This window comes from Xenopus laevis, chromosome 6S, assembly GCF_017654675.1.
Source record: "Xenopus laevis strain J_2021 chromosome 6S, Xenopus_laevis_v10.1, whole genome shotgun sequence".
In the NCBI taxonomy this organism is placed as follows: Eukaryota; Metazoa; Chordata; class Amphibia; order Anura; family Pipidae; genus Xenopus; species Xenopus laevis.
In genome coordinates this window covers 47,456,546-47,482,394 of record NC_054382.1, presented here as the reverse complement: position 1 = coordinate 47,482,394, position 25,849 = coordinate 47,456,546, and the positions used below count along the sequence as shown (strand labels likewise).

The window sequence follows — 25,849 nt, the reverse complement described above, 5'->3', positions numbered from 1 at the left end:
GGGATTCTTAATCTATGGGGCAGGACATATATTTGGGACCTCATCGTGTTTAGGGAGGGTCTCTATGATCTTTGATTTTGCATCTTAATTCTGGCCCCCCAACAAAAAAGTTAAAAAATACTGATTTGCATACTAGTGTGGGCAATAAATGAACTTTGGTGGTAACATGCAGAAGTGCAATTGATAGTAGCAACCAGCACTTAGTTTGGAACAGTCTATTACAAGTTAAAAAAATCAAACAGAGAACTAATTGATACTGGCACCTGTACCATGATATTATATTGTGATCATATTATGGTGTCAAGGCTTTCCAAGGGTAAATAGCACTAAATCATGTTGCTCGATCGTTGGCGTAACGCAAACATGCTGATCTTGTGTTTCTTGTCACATCAGCACTTGTGCACATCAGGGGCATAACTACAGAGGTAGCAGACCCTTCAGCTGCAGGGGGCCTAGGAGGTATAGGAGCCCCATGAGAGCCAACCAAAGACACCAACCAATACTAAAACGATTTAATGTATCAACAATGGCCAACAGCACTGAAGAGAGAATTACTCACTGTGAAAAAAAAAACCCTTTTCATACCTTTAGATACCTTACAGTTTGGTAACGAATTGGTGCCACATCCCCTTCTTTGGCATATTCAGCCTTCTTTTTTACATCTGTCTGGGGGGTTATCTCCTTATAGTTAAGCCACTGATACCTCAATATCACTAGAGCTCAATGTATAGTGTTCACATATTTATTTGTGCATAGTAAGGATAAACCCCTTGTATTTCTCCAATGTAAAATTAAGTGGTATTGTTTTAGAAAGCTTTGGCAAAATTAAATTTGATTATAGATATTTACCTTGTCAACCCTCTATAACTTGTGTAGTATACATACAGTTGGAAAAATTGTTTAAAAAAGGCTTAAAAAAAGGCTTTAGTTCCTCACGTTTTTATCTTTTTGTTCAACCCACTGAATTAAAGCTGAAAGTCTGCAGTTCAACTGGATATGAGTTGCTTAATTTAAATCTCATTGTGGTAATGTACAGAACCAAAATTAGAAAAAATTTGTCTTTGTCCAAATATTTATGGACCTACTGTAACTGTAAATGTTAAATGTACAGGCCTATAACTGCCAGGTTGAAATTGTAATTTTGGTTAAATGAAACATTAAAATTGAGAGCTACACACTGAGAGCTACACACTTATATATAAAGACATATACTGTATATATGAAGATGGAAAAAAATAAGATACTAGTCAACTCTTAGAATGCAAAATAAAACTTTGTTAAATTATTTATGGTCTCAATGATTTTGTGCTTAGGGTAAATTATTATTCATGTCCTCATTCAGCTACTCTTTGATCAGTGTTAGCTGTGCAATGGCGCTTGCTAGATCAGTGCTGGTAAAGCTTTTGTGCCTGGAGTCTTCCAGCTTGCGTCTATCTTGCATATATTCCTTTTAGACAAGTATTCATAAGTTTCATCCACCAGCTGCCTCCTTGTTAAGTGTGCAGCCCCTTGTTACCTGCCACGGCTCCTATGTTGCTTAAATGCGCACCTATAATAAAAAAATGCCCATACTGCAGTTGGGAGAAACATATGTTTTCTTTTTTAAAGGGGTGTTTCACCAATATATTATAATTATAGTATGTTATAGAACTGTTAAACTGAATTATTTGCCTTCTACTTCTGACTCTTTCCAGCTTGCCATGCGGATCACTGACCCCGTCTAAAAAACAAATTTTCCAAAAGGCTACAAATGGGTTGTTATTGCTCCATTGTATTACCTATCTTTTTATTCAGACCTCTCCTATTCATATTCCAGTCTCTTATTCAAATCAATGTATGGTTGTTAGGGTAATTTGGACCCTAGAGACCTGAAATTGTAAACTGGAGAGCTGCGGAATAAAAAGCTATATAACTAAAAAAAACTAAAATAAATAAATAATTAACACCAACTGCAGATTGTCTCAGAATGTCACTCTCAGCATCATGATAAAAGTTAATTTAAAGCTAAACAATCTTCTCTGTAACAAGCACCTTATGATAGTTATGCTGCAATTTTACTCTCACCTCCAGTAACTGAATGAAAAGGGTAATTGGGTTAAAGCAGGAAAGAATTCTACAACACCATTGTTACCATGGCAGCAACATCAATGTAGCTCTGTTCTTAGCTGCTCCTGTCAGAGATTGACCCTAAATTAATTTGTCATTAAAGGACTAAAGCTTACCTAAAGAAGTAGGCTAGAAATGTTGAAACTTCTGTTTTGGGCTCCTGTACCAGCCCAAGGAACCACAGTGCTTTAGAAGGGGAAGATCTGTTCCTCCAAAGATGCCCCAGTAGCTCCCCATCTTCTTTTCTACTGATTCACTGCACAAGCTCTGTGCTGCTGTCACTTACTGTGCTTAGGGGCCAACTCGCAATATACAGTACACATAGAATATAAATGTCACAATACAAGGCTGATTAGTAATTAATACAGACAATAATAAACCAGTGCAAATAGCATAATTTAATAATTATATTACAGGACAACCTCATTTTCTGCTTGATAATCTGTGACAACCCCTAAGCTTAGATTCTCCTCAGCTGCTCAGAGCCCACTGACCATGTGAGTGTCGCAGACACTTTCCAAGATGGTGACCCCCTGTGACAAGTTTAAAGTCCTGATTCCTTGCTGCTACTGACAAGCTGGAATTTTACCCGGTCCAATAAGTTCAGTACATAAAATATGAAATTTTTAGTCATGTTCATTTTTAGGGTTTAGTTTCCCTTTAATAAAAAAGCAAACTTTCATAAACATCAACTTTTTTTTAAATGTATTAATATCTCATAGTCAAATGTCTGACACATAAATGGCCAAGTAATATCTCCACTCAAAACAGAAATCAAACTTCCAAAATATGGACCTAAAGGTACCACCCAACAACATTAAGTGCTGTTGCTGTGCACATCCAAGCATAATGTCTGGTATAAAGTGCAGATCTTTATACTATAGATACACTTTTTAAATGTAGGCAATACTGATGAAAAAAAAGACTCCTTAGATACCAGTCACAAGTGGGGCAGAGAGGGAAACTGCAACACTTCAGATGTTCAAATATCTGTCAAGCAGCAGCAGTATTTTTCTGAAGCTAAATGCAGCTCTCAGTTTCTTTCAAGGCTCCACAGGCATAATTATATTGGTTCTCTACAGTTTACAAACTAGCCACTAGGATATGCCTTCATACCAAATATGTTATGCACAAATAAATCAACGTAGAACACTGAAGCACTGTTACAATACTGTGTGATATGCAATAGAAGTTAGAAAGAATGACACTCAGGCATATTGTGGGAAGAATTAGCTTCTAATTTTAATAGAAATAACAATGTTTGCTGCTGACCTTGTTTTATTTTATTTATTTTGCAACCTTATTACCCCAAGCAACATGCACTAATTATTAAGCAATTATTAGTAAGGGTTTAGATCAGATTTAGGCATGGCCATCTCACACTGATGGCATGGAATAAGGAATGTTATTAAAATCGTGTTACTTAAAAATGGCATTTTTGCAAATGTTTAGTGCGATGAAAAAACATTCGCTGGCAAATATTACATTGACCATTATCACTAAACAAAGGTTAGCATTAAAGGAGAACGAACCCCCCCATAAAAAACACCCTACCTACTACCGTAGGTAGTCCCTGCTTCCCCCACATAGTTAGTTACCCTTGAAATTGCCCCTAAGCGTTTGCTCACATATTGGTACAGAGTAAGAGCAGCCAAGCTCATGGGTGCTACCTTCTGGTTCTCTAGTCTCTTCTGTAAGTTAGTGCTGCAGTGCCGGAAATAGCCGAAGGGAAGAGAACCAGAAGAAGACTGAAGATCTTGAAAATGGCGCCCATGAGCTCCGCTGCGCTTACTCTACACCGATACTTATATGAGCAAACTCTTATTTCAGGGGTAACAAACTATGCAGGGGGAAAGCAGGGAGGGGAGGCTACCTAGGGTAGTAGGTAGGGTTTTTTTTATTAGGGGGGGTTTATTTCTCCTTTAACACCTGCTATGAAGTTTTGTTAATTATTTTATCACAAAAAACACTTTGAGATTACGAAATTTTATTACATACACTGCGAATGTTGGCAACAGCCATTTGGTCACAAACTTTGCAAGGAAGTTGTTGACTGTTGAGGTCTGTAATCAGTCAAAAAGGAAGCAAACATGGTCGCTAATGTTCGCAAAAGTGGCTGCAAAAGTTTTTTGAGCAAATGACACATAGTACATTCCCCCATATGTCCGTTAGAATATGGGCTTTTGGAAAATACAGTACGTAGGAGATGTAGTCCAACATCATCTCACATCCCACACTGGTTTAAAGGATCAGTTAGGGAAAGTATCTTTGAGATTACACACTGCACTTGTGGTCATTAATAAGTCCTCTCATATGTACAATTGTGTGGGACTGCAGTGATGTCAGAAGTTGTAATTGATGGCTAAATGCTACTGATGGCTCAAGAGTCACTATGTCAATTTAAAAAAATATAACTTCTGTATGGAATTGCTCAAACACACTCTTGGGCAATTCATTGCAATAAGTTTTTTTAGAGGCCAGATGATACATAGTTATTATATATGGCTGGTGGGGGGTTCTCCTGAAGAATTTTTACAGTTTAATTTAAGAGAATAAATTACCCAAAATAAACATATAATCTGGGTATAGGGATAGAGCGTTCAGCCTGCACCAACATAGATAAATGCCAAAACATAAAGAATACACTATTATTGGTGATCTGTAAAAAAGTAATGTTTATATACAATAGGCAGGGTAGTTGGAATAGCACCACTAATTAAATCTATTTAAAATGCTTGATAAAAGGCTCAATAGTACTTCTATAGTTACAAATAAAAACATGTCAGCGGGTCCCTTCACAGTCGTCCAGGTTGCTCCTAGAATAAGAAATGGGCCATGGAGTGACCTGTGCAAAACAAATATGCACAAATGCTGCCCCCACTCATTACCCCTCAGAACTGTACGTTCACTGAACAAGCCAGAACTCCCTAAGTGTGTGAGTGATCTTGTATAGATACTCATGATGGGTGTAAATAATTTTCAAATAACTGGTGCAAGGATTTCTTTTTGCAGCCACCATTGTCACCAGGCATTCCTTAGGAGAGGATTCCAGAAGACGATGTCTTTAGTTTTGTTTATTCTGCGCTCTTTCATTCAATATTTGAAAATGTGTTTTTGTATTGCATGCCCCCCAACTGCCCTGCTTTTCGCAGAACAGTCCCGATTTTGACAGCCATCAATCCTGGTAAAATCCATTTACACAAATTCTTTGTGACAGACTCCCCCTCTGGTTTCTATATAATTAACAACCTACCTGGATTCTCCTACTTATCTATGCTGATTCATTAAGCCTTTGTTATTTCCCTGACCCCATCATGGACTACTAAACTACAGTAACTCTCATATATTTGTCACTGCACTGGATCAATAAAACACAAGCAGAACTTGGGAAAGGTGGAAAAGAATTAATGCTCTGTGCTGTAGAAAGGTCCCACTAAGGGGATTCATTTACTAATGCTTGAGCCTCCAGGCTAAACAATCGGGTACTAAAATCATGAGCAAGTTCCTAAACTCGTGTGGTTTCTGCATCCGAATAACACGGCTCAGCAGTGCACCTAAAATCTGTCGAGCTTAGAAACGCATGCATGATTTTAGTCCCTGATTGCTCAATCCCAGAGGCTTGATCATTAGTAAATTAGCCTCCTGGGATCAGGACACTGATGTCAAATACAACGAATATTATAAAAAAAATAAGACTAAGTGCAAATAGAAAACTGCTGCCTACATTATACTTAAAGTACATTAGAAAATAGAAAACTAATAGAAAACTGCTGCCTACATTATACTTAAAGTACATTTTGTGTCTTTTAAAGGTATTTGTAAATGCATTTGTTATTAAAAGCGGGAATTATTTGACACTTGCTGCTCTCTGCATTTGCTGATGGTTTTGATTATTGATACTATGTAGGAACACTCAGCCAAGACCCCATTCTGTGCAATGGCTTGTATACTTTTTTACAGGTCTGTTAATTAGCTGGCTTCTTATATTGTACATCCTTTCAATAGTTGGAATCAGCAGTGCAGAGAACAATAAGACACAGACAGATACTTTGTGCAATACATTCTTATTCATAACAAATTTGTTTTTTCCTTCATTTGGTCTTTGGTTTATATCCCCTTTAAGCAGTAGTTATTTTATTTGTATTTATTTGTGCTGATTAATGATTTCTATTCAGCTGCACATTAATTTTGAGATTTATTAAACCTGATGGTGTTAAAAAAAAAGTCTGAATAAAAGAGTACTCCAACTCAGACCTGCCAAGTTCATGTAGAAGTCAATGGCAGATGTCCTGTTGACGTTTTGAAGATATCCTGATCTGCGCAGGGTTTTGTACAATAATCCAAAAATTTAGTGGTTTTCTGGAGATAATCCAAAAAAGTTGGAGTTTTCGGGAGTCAAATCTGAAATTTCTGTGAAAATGTATTGATAAATAGGGGGAAAGAGTCCATGTAGATTTGGTCAGAGTGGTTTTCAGAAAATAGTGAGAAAATTTCAGATTTTAATAAATAATCCCCTGCTTTTTCCTCAGCATGGGATAAAGTAATGTTCGCTAATGCCACCTTCAACAGCTAACATAAAAAGATACACTTAAGAAATTATAAAAGCCATGGCTTTCAATAATAATTAATAAAATATATACATCAAAAATATGCTACATGCACATTTAATACTGCTGCAGAGTAATGCTTATTTTACACCATGCCGATTCTTCTGTGTCTCTCACAGAGGCTCTTTTTTCTGAGTTTGATTAGTCAAATATTCTAGCAAACTATTTTTATTCACCCACTATAAAAAATAATAGAATAATGGAATACTGGTTCATCCTCATCATTTTTGCTGAAATACCTTTGCTCAATCACACTATTTTTTAGCAATATAAATGGTTGTTGGAAGACAGCCGACTTGTATTTGTGGTTGTGCTCATTTAGTGCTTATGATGTGGTCGACCCATGGGTGCTCCCCCTGGTCTGGGTGCAGGAGGAGTTGTTATTGCTATGCGTGGTGCCTGCATTGCAGAAACGTCTTTCTTTCCATTGCTTGGTGCGTTACTGGTTGGGTTTGTTGTTCCACTGCCAAATTTTGCTGTGCTCTGGTTCTCTAAGGAAGTGAAATATAAGACATACTATATTCAGTCTTATAAAAGTATAAGAAATTGTAATTAAAACACTTTTGCACTTACTAAGCATGTAGCCTATTGCAAGCTCTTAGTCACCCAATGGCCTTTGCTACTGTTTTTAGGTAAGGTGCAAAATTTAAAAAAAATTGTTGAATTCCACCCCCAGTTTTCACAATGCAGGGATGGCATTACAGAACTCCATTCTTGCACCAAGTATAAAATCTTTGCAAATATCTAATCGTATGAAATGTGCCTCAGCTTTTTCTGCTTGTGACATCATCTGGCCTGGTTACAGGCAGGTGAGTGATCAGATTAGCTGGGAGGTAAGAGAAGTGTCTTAAAGGACAACTAAAGCATAACTGAAGAAGTAGACTAGAAATTTTGTACAGTATGTTTTGGGCTTCAATACCAGCCCAAGGCAACCACAGCCCTTTAGCAGTAAAGATCTGTGCCTCCAAATATGCCTCAGTAGCTCCCCATCTTCTTTTCTGCTGATTTACTGCACATGCTCTATGCTGATGTCACTTACTGAGCATAGAGACCCACTCACAATATACACTACACATGGAATATAAATGTCACAATATAAGGCTGATTAGTAATTAATACAGATAATTACAACATGGCAGCACAGAAACCAGTGCAATTAGGATCAGAATTTAATAATTAGCCTTGTAGCATCAGCTTATATAACAGACAAACCTCATTTTCTGCTTGATCATTTGCAACAACCCCTAAGCTTAGCTTCTCAACAGCTGCTCGGAGCCCACTGAGCATGTGAGTGTCACAGACACTTTTCAAGATTTTGACCCCCTGTGACAAGTTTGAAGTCCTGGATCATTGCTGCTATTGAGAATCAGAAACTTTAGGCAGGTGCAATAAGTTGACTATATAAAATTTGGCATTTTTAGCCATATTCATTTTTAGGTTGAAACTACTAGGTTGTGTGATCATGCCCCCTTGGGGACCACCAGACACTCACACCACCATGAAGTGGTGTGAGTGTTCTGTGTGAGGACAAGGCTTGTTTGTGTGGATGCTTTTTGGGAGCAGCTAGGATAGGTACATGGGGGGGGGCTCTTGAGAAGAGCAAAGAACTAAACCGTGCATTTATTAATTCCATTCTGAAGTTAAACTGTGGGACTGCTACATTCAAGGACAAGGACTGTGCTAGTTAGACAGTCAGATTGTATTTCTGCTACTGTGTCAGACATGCTACATGTGTCCCAATTATAGGAGTGTATACAGTGTAAGATTCAAATATTCTAGTCTCTCCCTCCACATTTCTGCAGAAGGTTCCATTTAGCTGTGATCCTGTTCTAAGGCAGTGTGTGAAGAAAGGCTTACACTTTCCTTGCACTTAAGGTATTGATGGCAAATGCTAGAGTAACAATGTGCAGGTGTTTTATGTGTGTGGCAGTTGTACTTGTCACGGCCGGCACCCAATACCAGAACAAGTGCCAAGCACCCTGGTGCTTCGGTAGTAGTTGGAGGAGGAGCAGCAGCTTCATCGTGACTTTCGTCCTCCATGGGCCCGTAATAATATCACGGCCGGCACCCAATACCAGAACAAGTGCCAAGCACACTGGTCTCGGCTCGGCTTCACCAGTAGTGTGACCACCGTTGAGCTTCGGGAGGAGCCCTCAGCTTACTTGGGTGCCACCTGGACTTAACGAGGGGTGCAAGGTGAGATGTTCTGGCTGGCAAAAGGGGCACTGCTGTTAGCAGAGTCTTTTTGGGCTGAAGGTCACGGTACAAAGGATGAGGCAGAATCGTAGTCAGGCAGGCTGGGTCGAGGCAGGCAGATAGCAAGGATCGTCAAACAGGCAAAAGGGTCAAAACCGGGCGATCAATCAAAGGGTTAACAGAAGAGTAGTCGTAAGCAGGCAAAGGTCAGGATCCAGAAGTCAGAATAGTCAAAATAGCCAGGCAGGGGTCACAACAGGAATCAGACAGGTTCAGAACAAAGCAGACAAATAGCACAAAGCTCAGGAGCACCAGGAATACAATCCTATCACGGGCAATGACAACCAGTAAGAATACCCCTTTAATACTTTAAATTTCGCGCCATTGCGCGCTGACGTCATCAGGCCAGCGCGCTGCGCGCGCACTAAGAAGAGGCCAGTGCACACGAAGAGGAAGAAGTGTCCCCGCCAATGGCCACTAGACTGCCAGGGCAAGGTATTTTTATTACATTACCCCCCTCTCTAGGGGGGACCACTGGACCCCCAGGCTTTCCAGAAAATTTAAGATGAAACTTCTTCCTGAGTCGGTCAGCCTTGATGTCATCAACTGAGACCCAAGAGTTCTCCTCAGGGACAAAGCCCTTCCACTTAGTAAGATATTGCAGCTTACCTCACACAATGCAGGATTCGAAGAACTCTTGGATCTCAAATTCAGGCTGACCTTCGACCAACACTGGGGGAGGAACAGGAAGATGATGGACCAGAGTGGCTGGTTTTAGGAGGTAGAAAAGAGTTAGATATTTTAAATTCTGCAGGTAACTGAAGACGAACAGAAGAAGAATTGGGTATGGACCAATGAACCTGGGCCCCAGTTTGAGAGAGGGAACCTTCAATTTAATATTTTTGGTAGATAACCAAACAGAATTTCCCACCTTATACTGAGGTGCTTCTCTACGAGCCCTGTCAGCAGCCTTCTTCTGAGCGGAGGATGCTGCTGAGAGACAGTCGTGCACCTGTGACCAGATTTTAGAAAAGTGTTCCACAGAGGAGTCAGCAAAAGGGACAGGGGAATCGGAACCGGAAAAAGAAAATGATTTAGGGTGAAACCCATTGACAATGAAGAAAGGAGACACTCCAGTGGAGGAGTGAGTAGCGTTATTGTAGGCAAACTCTGCCCAGGGCAATAACTCAGCCCAAGAAGACTGGTTATCAGACACGTAACACCTGAGATATTGCTCTAGGGACTGGTTCACCCTCTCGGTTTGTCCGTTGGTTTGGGGGTGGTAAGCGATTGAAAAAGACAAATTAATTCCAACCAAGGAGCAAAAGGCCCTCCAAAACTTAGAGACAAACTGAACTCCTCTGTCTGAAACAATATTAACAGGGAACCCATGCAACTTAAAAATTTAAGATATAAACAGATCGGCTAAGGTTTTAGCAGAAGGGACGTGTGGAAGGGGAACAAAATGACTCATTTTACTAAACCTATCCACCACCACCCAAATTACAATTTTACCCTGAGAGGGAGGCAAATCTACAATGAAATCCATTGAAAGATGGGACCATGGCTTCTCAGGGATTGGCAACGGATTTAACAGACCTTGTGATAAATGACGGAAGGATTTAGACCTTTGACAGACTGGACAGGAATTCACAAAACCCTTAGCATCCTGTTTAAAAGAAGGCCACCACACATGGCGGGACAACAAAGAGACAGTTTTGGCAATGTCCGGATGCCCAGCCATCTTGGAGTTATGAACCTCTTCCAAAACTTGTTCCCTCGTCTCCTCAGGCACATACAGTCTCCCAGTGGGAGTGTCAGCAGGAGCAGAAGATTGAACAGGGGATAACAAGGTGGAAAGATCAGAATTCAATGCAGCTATGATCAACTCACATGGGATGATGGGAATACGCTCACTAGAATCAGAGGATACAGGTTCAAAACTTCTAGAGAGCGCATCTGCTTTGGTGTTCTTAGATCCAGGCCTGTATGTCAAAGAGAAGTTAAACCTGGTAAAAAACAATGCCCATCTAGCTTGCCTAGTATTTAGTCGTGTGGCCGACCCAATATAAAGCAAATTCTTATGGTCTGTGTAAACTGTTACCAAATGTTTAGCACCTTCTAAAAGGTGCTGCCATTCCTCAAAGGCCCATATGATAGCCAACAATTCCCTGTTTCCGATGTCATAGTTTTCCTTGAGAAAAAGGCACAGGGATGCATTTTGTTGGTTATCAGGTGCCTTTGGGAAAGGACTGCCCCAGCACCTACTTCAGAGGCATCCACCTCCACAATAAATGGTAAAGCAGTGTCTGGATGCCACAGAATAGGGGCAGAACTGAACTCATGTTTGAGGAGTTCAAAAGCTTGAACAGCTTCTGGGGGCCAGATGCTAGGATCAGCACCCTTTTTAGTCAAATTGGTGATTGGAGCAACAACCTGTGAAAAATTCTTAATAAATTGTCGATAATAATTTGAAAAACTGAGGAACCTTTGGGTTGCATGTAACGAAAGGGGTTGGGGCCAATCCAGGACAGCTTTCACTTTCCCTGGATCCATTTCTAGACCCTTGTTAGAAATATTAAACCCCAGGAACTGGACAGAAGTGACCTCAAAAGTAAATTTTTCGAGTTTAGCATACAGGTTATTCCCTCTTAGTAAGTAAAACTTCACGAACATGATTCCTATGTTCACACAAGTTAGAAGAGAAAATAAGAATGTCATCTAGATAGACCACTACGAATATCCCCAGCAGATCCCTGAAGATGTCATTGACAAACTCCTGGAACACTGTAGGGGCATTACATAAACCGAATGGCATCACCAAATATTTGTAGTGGCCATCCCTAGTGTTGAACGCTGTTTTCCACTCATCCCCTTCCCTGATACGTATAAGATTATAAGCTCCCCTAAGGTCAAGCTTGGTATAGATCTTAGCATCCTTGATTTGATCAAACAGCTCCGAAATCAAGGGAAGAGGATAGTGGTTTTTGATGGTGATCTTATTAAGACCTCTATAGTCAATGCAAGGGCGAAGACCACCATCTTTTTTTCCCACAAAAAAGAAACCCGCCCCTGCTGGTGAACAAGAGGGCCCAATGAAGCCCCTTTCCAGGTTTTCCTGAATGTACTCTCTCATTGCCTGGGCTTCTGGCAATGAAAGAGGGTAGGTTCTTCCTCGGGGAGGAGTTGCACCAGGAATCAGGTCGATTGGGCAATCGTATGGCCTGTGAGGGGGTAAAGTTTCTGCAGCTTTCTTAGAGAATACATCCTCAAAATCTGCATAAGCTGCAGGTAAACCCTCTATAGATGTAGTAACCATTACTTGAGGAATACAAACTCCCCCCACATTTTGAACCCCATTGAATAACTCCCCTCGAGACCCAGCCTCTGGAGCCATGGTAACCCCAAAATTAGAGGAGAGGTAGCACCCTCAATGAGGTACAGAGCTATCTCTTCACAGTGTAGATTATCTATACACATGGAAAGAAAACCTTTTTAGACACTATCCCAGACCCTAAGGGTCTTTTGTCTACCGCCAAAATTTTCAGGGGGAAACTTAGAGGAACTAATGGAATGTTGTGTTTGGCTGCAAATGCATCGTCCAAAAAGTTCCCCTCTGCCCCTGAATCCACAAAAGCGGAGACATTAACAGAGCCCGAAGGCCAGGATAATTTAACTGGTAACAGAACCTTAGAGGAAGATTGGGGAGAGGAAATTCCTGCACCCAAATGAAGCTCCCCTTCTCCATTTAGGCTTCAGAGTTTCCCGGCTTCTTTGAGCATTGGTTCAAAAAATGTCCCTTCTCACCACAGTACATACAAAGACCCAAAGAATGCCTGCGTGCCTTTTCCTCAGGAGTTAGGTGGGATATGCCTAACTGCATAGGCTCCTCCTGAGGCAAAGGCATAGAGGAGCTAGGGGTCCTAATATTAGTCCTAAAATTAGTAACCCCAGAAAAGGTTGTACCCCTCTCACCCCTTCTCTCCCTCTGCCTCCTATCTGCCTGGATGGCGAGAGACATGAGATCATCCAGGTTAGAAGATAGGGGGTAATTAACCAGACTATCCTTTACAGAGTCGGATAACCCCAAACGGAACTGACTCCGTAGAGCCATGTCGTTCCACCCTGTTACAACTGCCCACCGGCGGAACTCGGTGCAGTACACCTCTGCATCTCTTTTCCCCTGGTACAACTTACGAATCGCGGAATCGGCAGAGTTTGCATGATCTGGATCATCGTACAGTATAGCCATGTGTCAAGGGAGTAACGGCAGGGTCAGAAGAATTCAGCCTAAGGGCCCAAATTTGGGGATCTCCCAAAAGCAGGGTCATGACGAACCTTACTTTCTCCTCACCAGATTGGAAAGAGTGAGAAAAGAAACTAAGGTACAGCTTGCATGCCTCTTTAAAATAAAAAATTTAGTGCAATCCCCACTGAACTTTTCGGGGAACACAATTTTGGGTTCATGGGGTCTAGTTGAACCCAAAGGAGCAGGAACAGGTTGCTGCTGCGAAGCTTGCGTAGCCTCCAGCTGTCGGGTTAGATTGTGGAAACCCTGCTGCAGGTAATTTTGCTTCTGTTTGTGGTCCTCCAAGCGCTGTAGCAGAGTGGTAAGAAGCGCTTCGGTAGTAGTTGGAGGAGGAGCAGAAGCTTCATCGTGACTTTCGTCCTCCATGGGCCCGTAATAATATCACGGCCGGCACCCAATACCAGAACAAGTGCCAAGCACACTGGTCTCGGCTCGGCTTCACCAGTAGTGTGACCACCGTTGAGCTTCGGGAGGAGCCCTCAGCTTACTTGGGTGCCACCTGGACTTAACGAGGGGTGCAAGGTGAGATGTTCTGGCTGGCAAAAGGGGCACTGCTGTTAGCAGAGTCTTTTTGGGCTGAAGGTCACGGTACAAAGGATGAGGCAGAATCGTAGTCAGGCAGGCTGGGTCGAGGCAGGCAGATAGCAAGGATCGTCAAACAGGCAAAAGGGTCAAAACCGGGCGATCAATCAAAGGGTTAACAGAAGAGTAGTCGTAAGCAGGCAAAGGTCAGGATCCAGAAGTCAGAATAGTCAAAATAGCCAGGCAGGGGTCACAACAGGAATCAGACAGGTTCAGAACAAAGCAGACAAATAGCACAAGGCTCAGGAGCACCAGGAATACAATCCTATCACGGGCAATGACAACCAGTAAGAATACCCCTTTAATACTTTAAATTTCGCGCCATTGTGCGCTGACGTCATCACGCCAGCTCGCATGCGGCTTCAAAAGCCGGAAGTGCGCACCGCGCCCACTAAGAGGCCAGTGCACGCAAAGAGGAACGGCGCGGCGGGCGTCCCCGCCGCACCACTAGACTGCCAGGGCAAGGTATTTTTATTACAGTAATCATATCAGCTCTGTTTCTCTCTTGCGCTGCTCCTGCATTAAAATATTTGTTTTCACTAGACCTCTCTGCAAATTCTAGCTCTGATATAGATTCTAGAATGGCAGCTCCTACTACCAGGACCAATTTGGTGTGCCTGATCCATGCTACTCTAGTGCCTGCCCTGCTTACCTTATGTGCAGAATTGGAGGAGGCAGCGCTCACAACAGCAGAGAAGGATTCTATGCTCTTTTGATCTTAAATTACAGTAAATCATATATCTTCTTCTAAAGGACTATATTCTCAGTGGGAACACATGTAATTCTCATATAAGTAGCTATTTTCTGACCCCTTGGTGTGCTGCTGAAGGTGAATTTCTCAGAAATATCCATACTTATTACTAATCAATAATAACTATAACTTACAAATAGTGCACTTCTTTCCCAATAACCTGAAACATGCTCTGTTGATAATCCTCTGATATCCAAAAAACTTTACCTACTACTTTTTGTACCTATTGAATTGATTGAAACACAAACCAAAAAAAAATTATTACCATTTGGAGTGGACTGAAGCTTTAAAGCATTTCTCGCACTTGGAGGGAGTAACTCTTCAAGGTCTCTCATTACGGAGTTTGCCTGAGTATTATTGTTCCTTTTATTTTTCTCTTCCTCTCGTTGCTAAACAAAGCAAAAATTAAAAATAAACCAATAATTCCCATGCATGACTCAAATGTGAAACATTTTCATTTGCACCTATCAGTCTTGTGCAATAATAACTACAGAAAAAAGATCAGTACAAGAAAAAAGGCAACACAATCTTAATTTTCCTGCTATTAATTTTACTCTCCTCACATAATAAAAATCTATTTTCCATTTGTCCATCATGTTTTCAATATCATCACCAGATATTGTATCTTTACTATGGCACTTTCTGGCAGATAATTTGCCTGTTTTAAAATGCTGACATTAACTTTTGTTGGCAGGAATCATTTATGGTGCATTGTGCAAAGTGCAAATTTCACACGCATAGTGCCATAACCATTGTAACTGAAGATGCATGCTAAGGTGGGGACATTAGTGGTAAACTATTGCTTTAAAGTAGAAGGAAAGGCTTGCAGCACTTGGGGTTGCCAAATGTTAGGCACTCAAAGTGATTGTATTGACTGACCTGAAACCCCAGGCCGGTGCTCCTATCAGCAGAAAACTGCACCAGCCCGGGGTTATTCCAACGAGCACCACGGAGCAATCTTCATCCATCTTCCTTCTTCTTCGCATGCGCAGTAGAACGAAAAGCCGAACTTTAACTAGAATGTCGGATATTTCGATCAACTGTGCTTTGGTTTGCCCTGGGAAATTTGGAGAAAGAGGAAGGCGGAAGTGGATCCCTCCGTGGTGCTCACTGGTATAACCCCGGAGCACCAGCCCGGGGTTTCAGGTAAGTCAATACAATCACATTTGGCACCCCCAAGTGCTGCAAACATTTCCTTCTCCTTTGAGAATCCACCTACAATACTCCCAATATGATTAAACCTTTGATTACACATTTGAGAGGTTTTAGGTCAGGAGTATTTTACTTGAGCAACACAATTATAGAAGGGTTTTTTCCCCTTTAGGTCCCTCCCTGGGATAAAAACAAATATGTTCACATAAAGGAGAGACTCCATTTAATGTGCAAAATATAAGTCCTTGAATAATCCAGCATAGTTAACTTTGGCTGGCTGTAGTAATTTACCATAAAATGTAAATTTTCTTTCTTTGGCTGTTAAAAGCTCTTCGATGATCATATTCTGAAGGAACGATCATTCATTTTCCATGTGAAAATAATCTTGGTCGTAGCAGAATAAAAATGCAAATCATTTTACTTTGTTCTTATACAAAATTGCCTTGATTTAGAAGCACTAAGATAAAGTTTCTCACAATTTAATAAACTGACTTACCATTTGCATTTTCTTCTTCAAATCTATGTTAGCTTGTTGATAAGCTTTGGAAACTGCATTGAGGTAATAAATGGCTAATCTGAAAGAAACATGGCAAAATTGTTGAGATATGGGATTTTTGCACCTACACAGAATATTTGACACTGTGGGGCAAATTCATTAAGCGCCGAACGCTAGCGTCAATTCGCTAGCGTTGGGCATTTTCGTTACTACGCAAATTCACTAACGAACTCTGGCGTAAATTCGCTAGTGTTACTTCGCACCCTTACGCCTGGCGAATTTTCGCTACGGACGTAACTATGCAAATTCACTAACGCGCGCAGTGTACTGAACGCTACCTTTTACGCTAGACTTCCTTCGCCACCTCAGACCAGGCGAAGCGCAATAGAGTAGATAGGGATTGCTTCAAAAAAAGTTCAAATTTTTTCTAAGTCCCACAAAACGCTGGCGTTTTTTCTATATTATGGGTGATAGGCTGAAAAAGATCGAAAATTTTTTTGGGGCTCCCCTCCTTCCCCCCTACATTTCCTAACTCATGGCAACTTAACTATACAGTGGGCACATGTGTAGGGCAAAATAAAAATTTTATTTGATGTTTTGAAGGTTTCCCAGGCATTTGTAGTGATTGTACGTATTCCTCCATTGAAATTTGAATTTGGCGCTGTATGCAAATTAACCATCGCTAGCGTAACTTCGCTTTGGTTAGCGAATCAACGCTAGCGCAACTTCGCAACCTTTCGCTACCCCTGAGCGCAACTTCGGATTTTAGTGAATTTGCGAAGCGCTGGCGAAACTACGCCTGGCGAAGTGTGGCGAAGTGCGACGAAGTTACGCCTGGCGCAACTACGAATCTTAGTGAATTTGCCCCATGACAGCTGTGGTTTTGTGATAACAATTTTTGCAGCTTTAAAACCAAATATTATTCATTTCTAAATGTAAAATATATTTTTAGAGCAATTTTAATTTCCAGAACTAGACAGTAATTGAACAATGAAAAACTATTTAAAGCATCTTCTGCTCCAAATGTTCTTTATGGACCTGATCAGTCTACTTTTGAAGAGGTACTGTTCTGAGTCCCTGAGATGGCACCTGCAATGCCACCTGCCCTCGTCCCTGTCTGGGGGGAGGCTGCAACACTAGTGTGGAGAGTGCAATTTTGCTCTTTTTCACTAGTAAAGACAAATTTCCGGTTTTGCCGCTGCTGGTAACCTATTTGGTGCTGCCGCCTGAGCGAGTTTTTCATTTTCACTTCATTGGCGGAGTGCTTCTGTTGGCAGCCAACATTCTCTCTTTGGAGGGCTAGTAGAGTTCAATCAGGTCCATTCTCCCACTTTTTCCATTAACATGTATGTCCAGGGGATGGCCTAAGAAATTGTTAAAAATATGGGAAAACTTGAAACATACTATGAGAGTACACAACATCAGGTCACTATAAGTGGAATTAGTTAGTACCATAGGAGATTTGTGTCTAAACTTTTGGAAGGAAGGAACGGATGTATGATGACTCTCAATATGTGTGTTATAGACTGTTGCTATATCATAACCAATACATGACTATTGTACCTGAGTGAATGTGACCTTGCCCTACTTCTCCTTCACCTCTATGTTGCCCCCTTCCTCCCCCTCCCTGTGTTCCAAAAAACTGTTAAAGTTGTTAATTTTTCCCAGGGATGAGGCTCTTATTTGGTAGTAGGAGGTAAGATGGCAGCAAAACACCAGAGTTGCATTCTCTATGCAAAGTTAAACTATTCCCCAGCTCTTCAAGAGCAGTTACACTTGAAAATTGAAATGGAAAGAATCCTTTACAAAGGATCCCAGAAGAGAGGTCTCTGCACAATAGCAGTAATAGCATGTCTCATACTGTACCTTTTTATTCACTCTCCACTGCAAGAATTAGCCTACCAAATGCTTCCTTATTTCAAAGTGTACATGTCACATAACTGCTCCCCCCTTCCAAACACTATACAAACACCATAACTGTCCAAAATACTAGGAGTGGGTTTTGTTTTTCAAAATCCGACGCAACATTCTTTGTCCTTGCAACTGCAACTGAAAGCATTAAAAGCTATTTTATGTCATAGAAAAACTAAAAGCAGTTCATTCTTCCTCCACATATTTGATTACAATGTAATGCCATGAAATTAAACATTAAACAATGATCCCTGAGGGGCGTGGTTTCTCTCTTGATGTGAGAAGACGTGTTTTCGTGGGGCTCCGCCGGCCTTTGCTATTAATTCCTGAACACGAGGATTCATTCCCTGCTACACTTGGGTTCTTACCTCCACCGGCAGCTGACTATCCTTGTGCTGTGAAATGGGTCCCGGTAAACTGCCTAAGAAAACTACAGAGGCTACGACGCGGCTTGAAAAGTTTGCTCGTTGCGAGCGGCCCAACAAAGATGGCGCTGCCTCGCATACCTCATCGCCAAGTTCGTCACCCCTACACAGCCCGGCTGCGCTGACGGAACCCACATTGGCGGACCTGCTCGCTGAAATCAAGGCGTCTAGGGACTCTTGCACTACTTTGATTACAGCAAAAACGGAGGAACTCAAGGTAGAATTTTCTATTCTTAAGCAAGATATTCAGAAACTCCGCGAACGCACGGGGGAGGCGGAACTGCGTATCAGTGCCTTAGAAAATCTGGCTACTCCATTACCACGACAAATTAGTGACCTCCAACAGTCCCTCACGATGTCCCTAACCAAAGTAGACGATCTGGAGAACAGACTTCGTCGTAATAACGTCAGGTTTGTGGGCTTCCCTGAGAGGGTGGAGGGGCAAGAGCCCGAAAAATTTATTGAGCAATGGTTGAAGGGATCGTTTGATGCTGCCATGCTTTCCTCTACTTTTACTGTGGAGCGGGCTCACCGGATCCCGATGCGCCCGCCGATTCCAGGGGCTCCCCCAAGGGCGATTATAGCAAGGCTGCTCAATGCTAAAGATCGTGATGCCCTTCTTAGAATGGCGAGAACCCAGCCACATTTATCATTTGAGAACACAAGAATCTCTTTGTATCCTGATTTTTCCCTGGAAGTGCAACGCCAGAGGTCACGTTTTCAGGAAATTAAGAAAAGGCTGAGAGATAAAAAGATTGAATACGCCATGATGTACCCTGCCAAGTTGAGGGTTCAACGCAACGGCAGTACGCAGTTCTTTTCCTCTCCACAGGATGCTGCAGCGTGGCTTGAGAATTCGGCACCATAGGCCTTACCTTGGATACAGTTTTGCCTTTGGGATATACCAGTTGGTTCTTCCTATTTTTCACTTCCGGATACTAGGATGATGGGGACAATGAATATGTAACGAATGCTGTTGGATTATTTATTTAATTTTTTTTTTTTTTTTTTTTTTTCCTTTTTACCAGTTCTGATCCTCTTCGGGAACATTATATATGCGTGAGCATGGTTTTTCTATTACTCTATGTTTTACCATACTTTGCTGGATATTTTTATGTGGTTTTATAACCATTACTGTTCAGTTCTATGCTATGTCATGGCTCACGCCTCTCAGGTGTACTTGGCCGGCGGACCAAAGGACCCTGGACTTACAAAGTACTTTATTTGCCTCTTCTACGGCTGTAGAATACAGCCTTTGAGTAGTTAAACTTGCCCTACTAAATGTGTTTTTGTTTTCAGTTTGGGGAGCAAATTCTGCCTCAGTTTGGGCCGGGCAGAAAGGGTGGGACCCTCCCAAATAACGGGACGGGTATGGGTAATGTTCTGTTGAATGTTTTTTGTTGTTACTCAGGTAGTGCTATGCTGTTCTCTTGTCAGGCCAGTTTTCACTTTGATTGGGGAGGTCAGCTCTTGGTGACTCTTGTTAATGATGCCTGTCTATCACAATGTCTGCTACTTTGAAGCCTGCAATTCTTTCCTGGAACGTCAGGGGGCTAAATGATAGGGTTAAGCGTAAATTGGTCTTGGACCATGTCAAGTCCTTGGGTGTGGGTATTATACTGCTACAGGAGACCCACCTCACGGGTAGCAAGATACTGGCCCTTAGGCGTCCGTGGGTTGGCTGGGCGTTCCATGCCACTTATTCCCCGTATACTGGTGGGGTATCGATTTTGATTAAAAAAACAGTTAACTTTAAGTTGCTTGATTTACAATCTGATCCTAAAGGGCGATTTCTTTTTCTTAACTGTCTCATTGATTCTGCTCCCACTATTTTAGCAAATATCTATATCCCTCCACCCTATGCTGATGACTGCATAGTGCAGTTTGTATCGTACATTGCTGGCTTTCCCCACGCCCATATTATCTGTGCTGGTGACTTCAATACTGTTTTAAATGAGCAGCTGGATAGATTGAGAGGGGCGGGTACTGTTTCTGCTAATCGTGCAACTAACTTAGCTGCCCTAATGTCTGATGTTTCCTTAACTGAAATATGGAGATACTTGCATCCGACGGAACAGGGTTATTCTTGTTTCTCTGTATCCCATATGGCACTGTCTAGAATAGATATGATGTTTCTGTCTAAACACCTGCTACCTGCAGTTCAATCTGTGCAGTATCAAACTAGAGGTATATCGGATCATGCCCCTCTCAAGCTAACGTGGCACACTGACCTCCTGCATCGGGATACTGTGAGATGGTCCTTTAACCCAATTTGGCTGACAATAATTAATAATGATGATGCTATTGCTGATTCCATTACACAATATTTTGCCTTAAATCAGGATTCTGCATCTCCTGCAGTGGTGTGGGAGGCGTTTAAGGCCAATTTGAGATCTACTTTACACTCCGAAATTAAAGCGGTTAAGAAAGCTTCTCATCTCACGGAACGGCAATTAGCTGACCAGGTGGATGCCCTTGCTGTGCAAGTCAATTGCCAACCCTCTCCTACCAATTTGGCTGCTTTGAAAGTTGCTGAGCAGGCCTATACCACCCATATGCACAACCAAGCTAAAAAGAAATTACTGTTTTCCAGGGCAACTTTCTTTTGAACATGGGGAAAGAGCTGGGAAAATTTTGGCGTATTTATCTAAAGCTCAGTCCTCGCCTCCGGTAATATCAGAGTTATATGACTCACAAGGGGTGCTCCACCAACACCCCAATGACATTATGTCTACTTTACAGGACTATTACTCCTCTCTTTATACTTCGAGGTTAACAGCTTCCTCAGAGGAACTGCAAGACTACTTCCGGGGTATAAACCTGCCCACTCTTCACCCTGACCAGGTTGATAGCCTGGAAGCTGACATTACTGAGCAAGAGCTGATCGAGGCTATGGCGTCCTTTCCAGTTGGGAAGGTGCCTGGTCCCGATGGGCTTCCCATTGAAATTTACCGACGGTTCCAGGAAGTGATTGTCCCCACACTTGCCAAAACCATTAAGGACTCGCTAGTTAATAAATCGTTACCACCTTCTATGTATGAAGCTACGATAGTCTTGCTAGAAAAACCTGGCAAGGATCCTAGGCATTGTGATGCCTACCGCCCCATTTCATTGTTAACATCAGACATTAAATTTTGGCGAAGGTTCTTGCTTTGAGGTTGGGCTCAGTTATCACTAGTTTAGTCAATGAGGACCAAACGGGGTTTATACCTGGTAAATCTACAGCTCTGAATATACGCAGATTGTTTGCCCAATCTCAGCCTCTCACATGATAATCAAGGCCATAGAACGGTTGTGGCTTTAGATATTGCCAAGGCGTTCGATACGGTGGAGTGGGGATATCTCTGGCACATGCTGCAGTCCTTTGGTTTTGGTCCCAAATTTATTGCCCTGGTTCAATTGTTATATGTGGCCCCCTCAGCAAAATTAAGAATCAATAATGCATTGACTGCTCCCTTTCTGTTACACAGGGGAACGAGACAAGGGTGTCCCCTCTCCCCCTTTTTGTTCGCACTGGCTATTGAGCCCTTAGCCCATTTAATTAGGAATCATGCAACTATTTCTGGTTTTAAGCTTGGACATAGGGAGGACAAGATCCAACTATATGCGGATGACGCCTTACTCTACTTAGGTGACAGAGGTGCTTCCTTGAATAATGCCATGAGTACTTTGTTGGAGTTTGGCAGGATGTCTGGTTTACAATTAAATCAGTCCAAGTCCATGGCTTTATTGTTGGATCCACTTACAGACGATGAGTGCCCTGCAACCTTTCCCTTCCAAATTGTTACTGAATTTACATACCTTGGGGTGGCAGTGTTGGCTACTCTTGGGTCCTATCAACAGTTGAATCTGGATCCGCCTTTGGACTGGATGGGGACTAGGCTGAAATCTTGGTCCAACTTACCTATTGGTCCTTCTGGTAGGGTTCAGCTTATTAAGATGCTCTTTTTGCCCTAAACTTTTGTATGTGCTTCAGCACGCTCCGGTGTGGATTCCTAAATCCTACTTTTGTTAAAATTAATGTCTTATTTCGGCAGTTGATTTGGGCTCATTCCCAGACCTAGGCTCAAGCTGGACACTTTGATGCGTGCTAAATCCAAAGCAGGCCTTGCTCTGCCGGACATGCACTTATATACTTGGCAGCTCAATTGGGACATTTAGTTACATGGGTGGAGAATGCTCATCATAGGACTCTTCACTCTCTCTGGGCGCAGTTGACGGGGTTGGATTTAAATCCCATTGGATGGTTTCTGAGTAAGTCCACGTGCATCCCAAACCAAGCACTGAGTCTGCCTTTATTCCAATCCCTACGTAGAGTCTGGCATCTAGCTAACAGGGTGATCAAGTCCTCCACTACTGATCCTATTACACCACTTTGGAATAATCAGATTTACCCGGCCATTGCCAAGCTCGGGCCCATGCCTCAGTGGGTTCAATGTGGTATTACGACCGTGGGAGATGTCTGGCTGGATGGCAAGCCGATCTCTTTTGCTCGGTTGAGGGATCTCCATCACCTCCCGCAGAACCAGTGGCTGAATTACTATAGACTTAACCGTGGCCTTAAAGCAGCTCACAAGCATAGTACCATTTCTCTCTCTACCCACCCGTTTCTGCTCTATGTCAACAGGGGCCATACTAAAGGTCTAGTCACCATGCTGTATGCTAGGCTATTACAGGGTGCTCATGGCAGTAATCTTCAGGAGCTTTGTCACAAATGGGAGGCTGATGTGGGTGCTATTTCTGAGGAGGAATGGCAGGAAGCGCAAGACTCTATCCTTTTGGTTTCCCCTAATTATAGGTTTCGCACCGTGCAATTATATATTTTCCATAGAGCGTATTATACCCCTGCTAGGTTACATCTTATTAATCCTGCTACTCCTGATCTGTGTACTAGATGTGCTCTGGAAAAAGGGTCTCTTTTGCATATGTTGTGGAGTTGTAGCAAGATTGTGCCGTACTGGGGGTCTATCTTGGACACCTTGGATCGGGTTTTGCAAATACAGATAGATAGGTCGCCAAAAGTGTGTGTTTTGGCTGTTTTACAGGATCTACACCTTACCCAGTATCAGCTGCTTTTCTTACAGGAGGCTTTACTGTTGGCCAAGAAACTTATTACTCAGAATTGGAGGAACGTCGCTCCTCCCACGTTTGCTTGTTGGAAGCAAAGTATGATTGTTGTATCCAACATTGAACAACTCGTCTATTTGAAACGGGGGGTCCCTGCTAAATTTAGTAGGATTTGGGGTCCCTGGTTGGATGAATTCCCCCTTCCACATGGCAGCTTGACTCCTGGGTGAATCACTGTTTCGGTGCTATGGTGCTGTTATGGCTCTAAAGTCCTTTTGCTGCATGTTCTCTGATGTTTCTGTATCAGTTTGATTTGTATAGCTCTCTCATATTGCCTTCTGTATGGATGTTGATGTATAGTGTAACATCTATATACTACATGCATGTATCCTGTCACTGACTTGTTGGACAATGCTATGTTTTCTTTTTTTTTTTCGTGCTCCTGCTGTACGAACGTTTATGACTCATGTCTTTTTATGTTTTCAATAAACTACCTGAGTTTAAAAAAAAAAAAACAATGATCCCTGTGTGCAAGATAGCAGCAAGATGATTGACATGGTGATGGTAACCAGCATTCTCATTGGTGAATTCTCTTGCCTCTGTAATTTTTCAACTACATTAGAGAACTAAGGGAGTGCAGCAGATAAAACATGAAGACATCCCCTTTCTAATATGACATTAAAATGAAAATAAAAACCAAGCCACTTACACCATAAGGAGAATAGCTGGAATAATTAGCCCAGGATTTGCTATAGAACTTATGATTTTTCCAACGAATGGAGGAAAATCATTTTGCATTGTTTCTTGAATAACATCAAACATTCTTTTCTTGCCGCTGCAATACAAAACATATTACATATAGTAATTTAGTAATAATCACAGTTTCTTTACAACAGACCCATTTTGAAATTAAAGGTAGACAAGGATATTACAGCACACTTCATTTCATTTAGTTGTTTTAGTATTCTGCATATTTTACATTGTTCAATTTGTAAAGTTTTATTATACCAGGACCCAATAAATCTCCCAGTGCATTTGAGGAGGCAGATTGCCCATAGGAAACTCACATAAGCACAAGGATAATATCCAAACTCCATTACAGATAGTGCCATGGCTGCAATGCTAACCATTGTGCTGCTGTGTTGACAAGTTTGCTTGACAATAAATAGTAGATCATCTGTAACTACATTAAGCAACTGTGTTTCTTCACATTTACAGAGACTTCAGAGCAATACAAAGGCAAAGATTGTATTTTAATGAGCTGTGATTGTTTTGGGCTGAACTTTAACTTGTACTAGGTTCAATAGCAAGGTGAGCTTCATACACCATATTCACACACAAAACGTATTGTGCCCAAGGAAAACAATCTTATGTGGTGGTTCTCTTCTGTAAATTCCACATCTCATCTACTCTCCATTCTAAAGTATCATTATGGAAAGACTTGTTTGCTGAGGCTTTTTATGTTTTGTCATATTCAGGCAACTCTATTTCTTGTAAAGTATGGGATCCATTATGCCGAAACCCATTATCCAGAAAGCTCAGAATTATGGAAAAGCAGCCTCCCATAAAGTCCATTTTATCCAAAAAATCCATATTTGTAAAATAGATTTTTCACTGTTATAATAAAACACAACCTTGTACTTGATCCAAACTAAGATATAATTAATCCTTATTGGAAGCAAAGCCAGCCTATTGGGTTTATTTAATGTTTACATGATTTTCTAGTAGGCTTGTGGTTTGAAGATCCAGATAACAAAAAGATCCGTTATCCGGAAAAGCCCAGGTCCCGAGCATTCTGGATAATAGGTCCCATACCTATATAGTAGGGTTGCCACCTGTCCGGATTTGACTCAGACAGCCCGGTTTTCAGAAGGGACAAGACAGTATGCCAGGTATCCCAAATAAGGAAAACCAGACAGGCTCTCCCATGATTGACATAGCCCCACCCACTTGATGTCTTGTGACGTCTTGGCTCCACCCCCTGCCCAGATCATAACCTGCACAAAGGTGACAACCCTACTATATACAGTAGTCATATGGCTACTTTAATGTACATTCTGATATACTGTAATTGTTACTTTTGCTGATATTTATTGTTATACTCATCTATTTTAGTATTCTTGCTAGTGAGTTGTTTCATTTTAGACAGTGGTATATCTACATACTCTAATGGACAGATTTATCAAAGGTCGAATTTCGAATTCATGAGAATTTTTTTTTACTCTAATAAATACGAATATACTCGAA

The 25,849-nt window shown here is 41.7% G+C and overlaps 1 protein-coding gene across 1 annotated transcript in view; it reads right to left on the bottom strand.

Moving 5' to 3' along the window:
* Positions 1–6,459: 6,459 nt before the first annotated feature.
* The window catches only part of LOC108705264 (transmembrane channel-like protein 2), a 58,803-nt gene continuing 39,413 nt past the window's right edge, over positions 6,460–25,849 (bottom strand). The window contains exons 15-18 of the mRNA XM_041567559.1: positions 24,312–24,437; positions 16,200–16,278; positions 14,817–14,940; positions 6,460–7,204 (exon numbers count right to left, since the gene is read on the bottom strand). Coding sequence (XP_041423493.1) covers positions 7,032–7,204; positions 14,817–14,940; positions 16,200–16,278; positions 24,312–24,437 — 502 coding nt within the window. The 3' untranslated portion in view covers positions 6,460–7,031. The remainder of the gene's footprint in view (positions 7,205–14,816; positions 14,941–16,199; positions 16,279–24,311; positions 24,438–25,849) is intronic.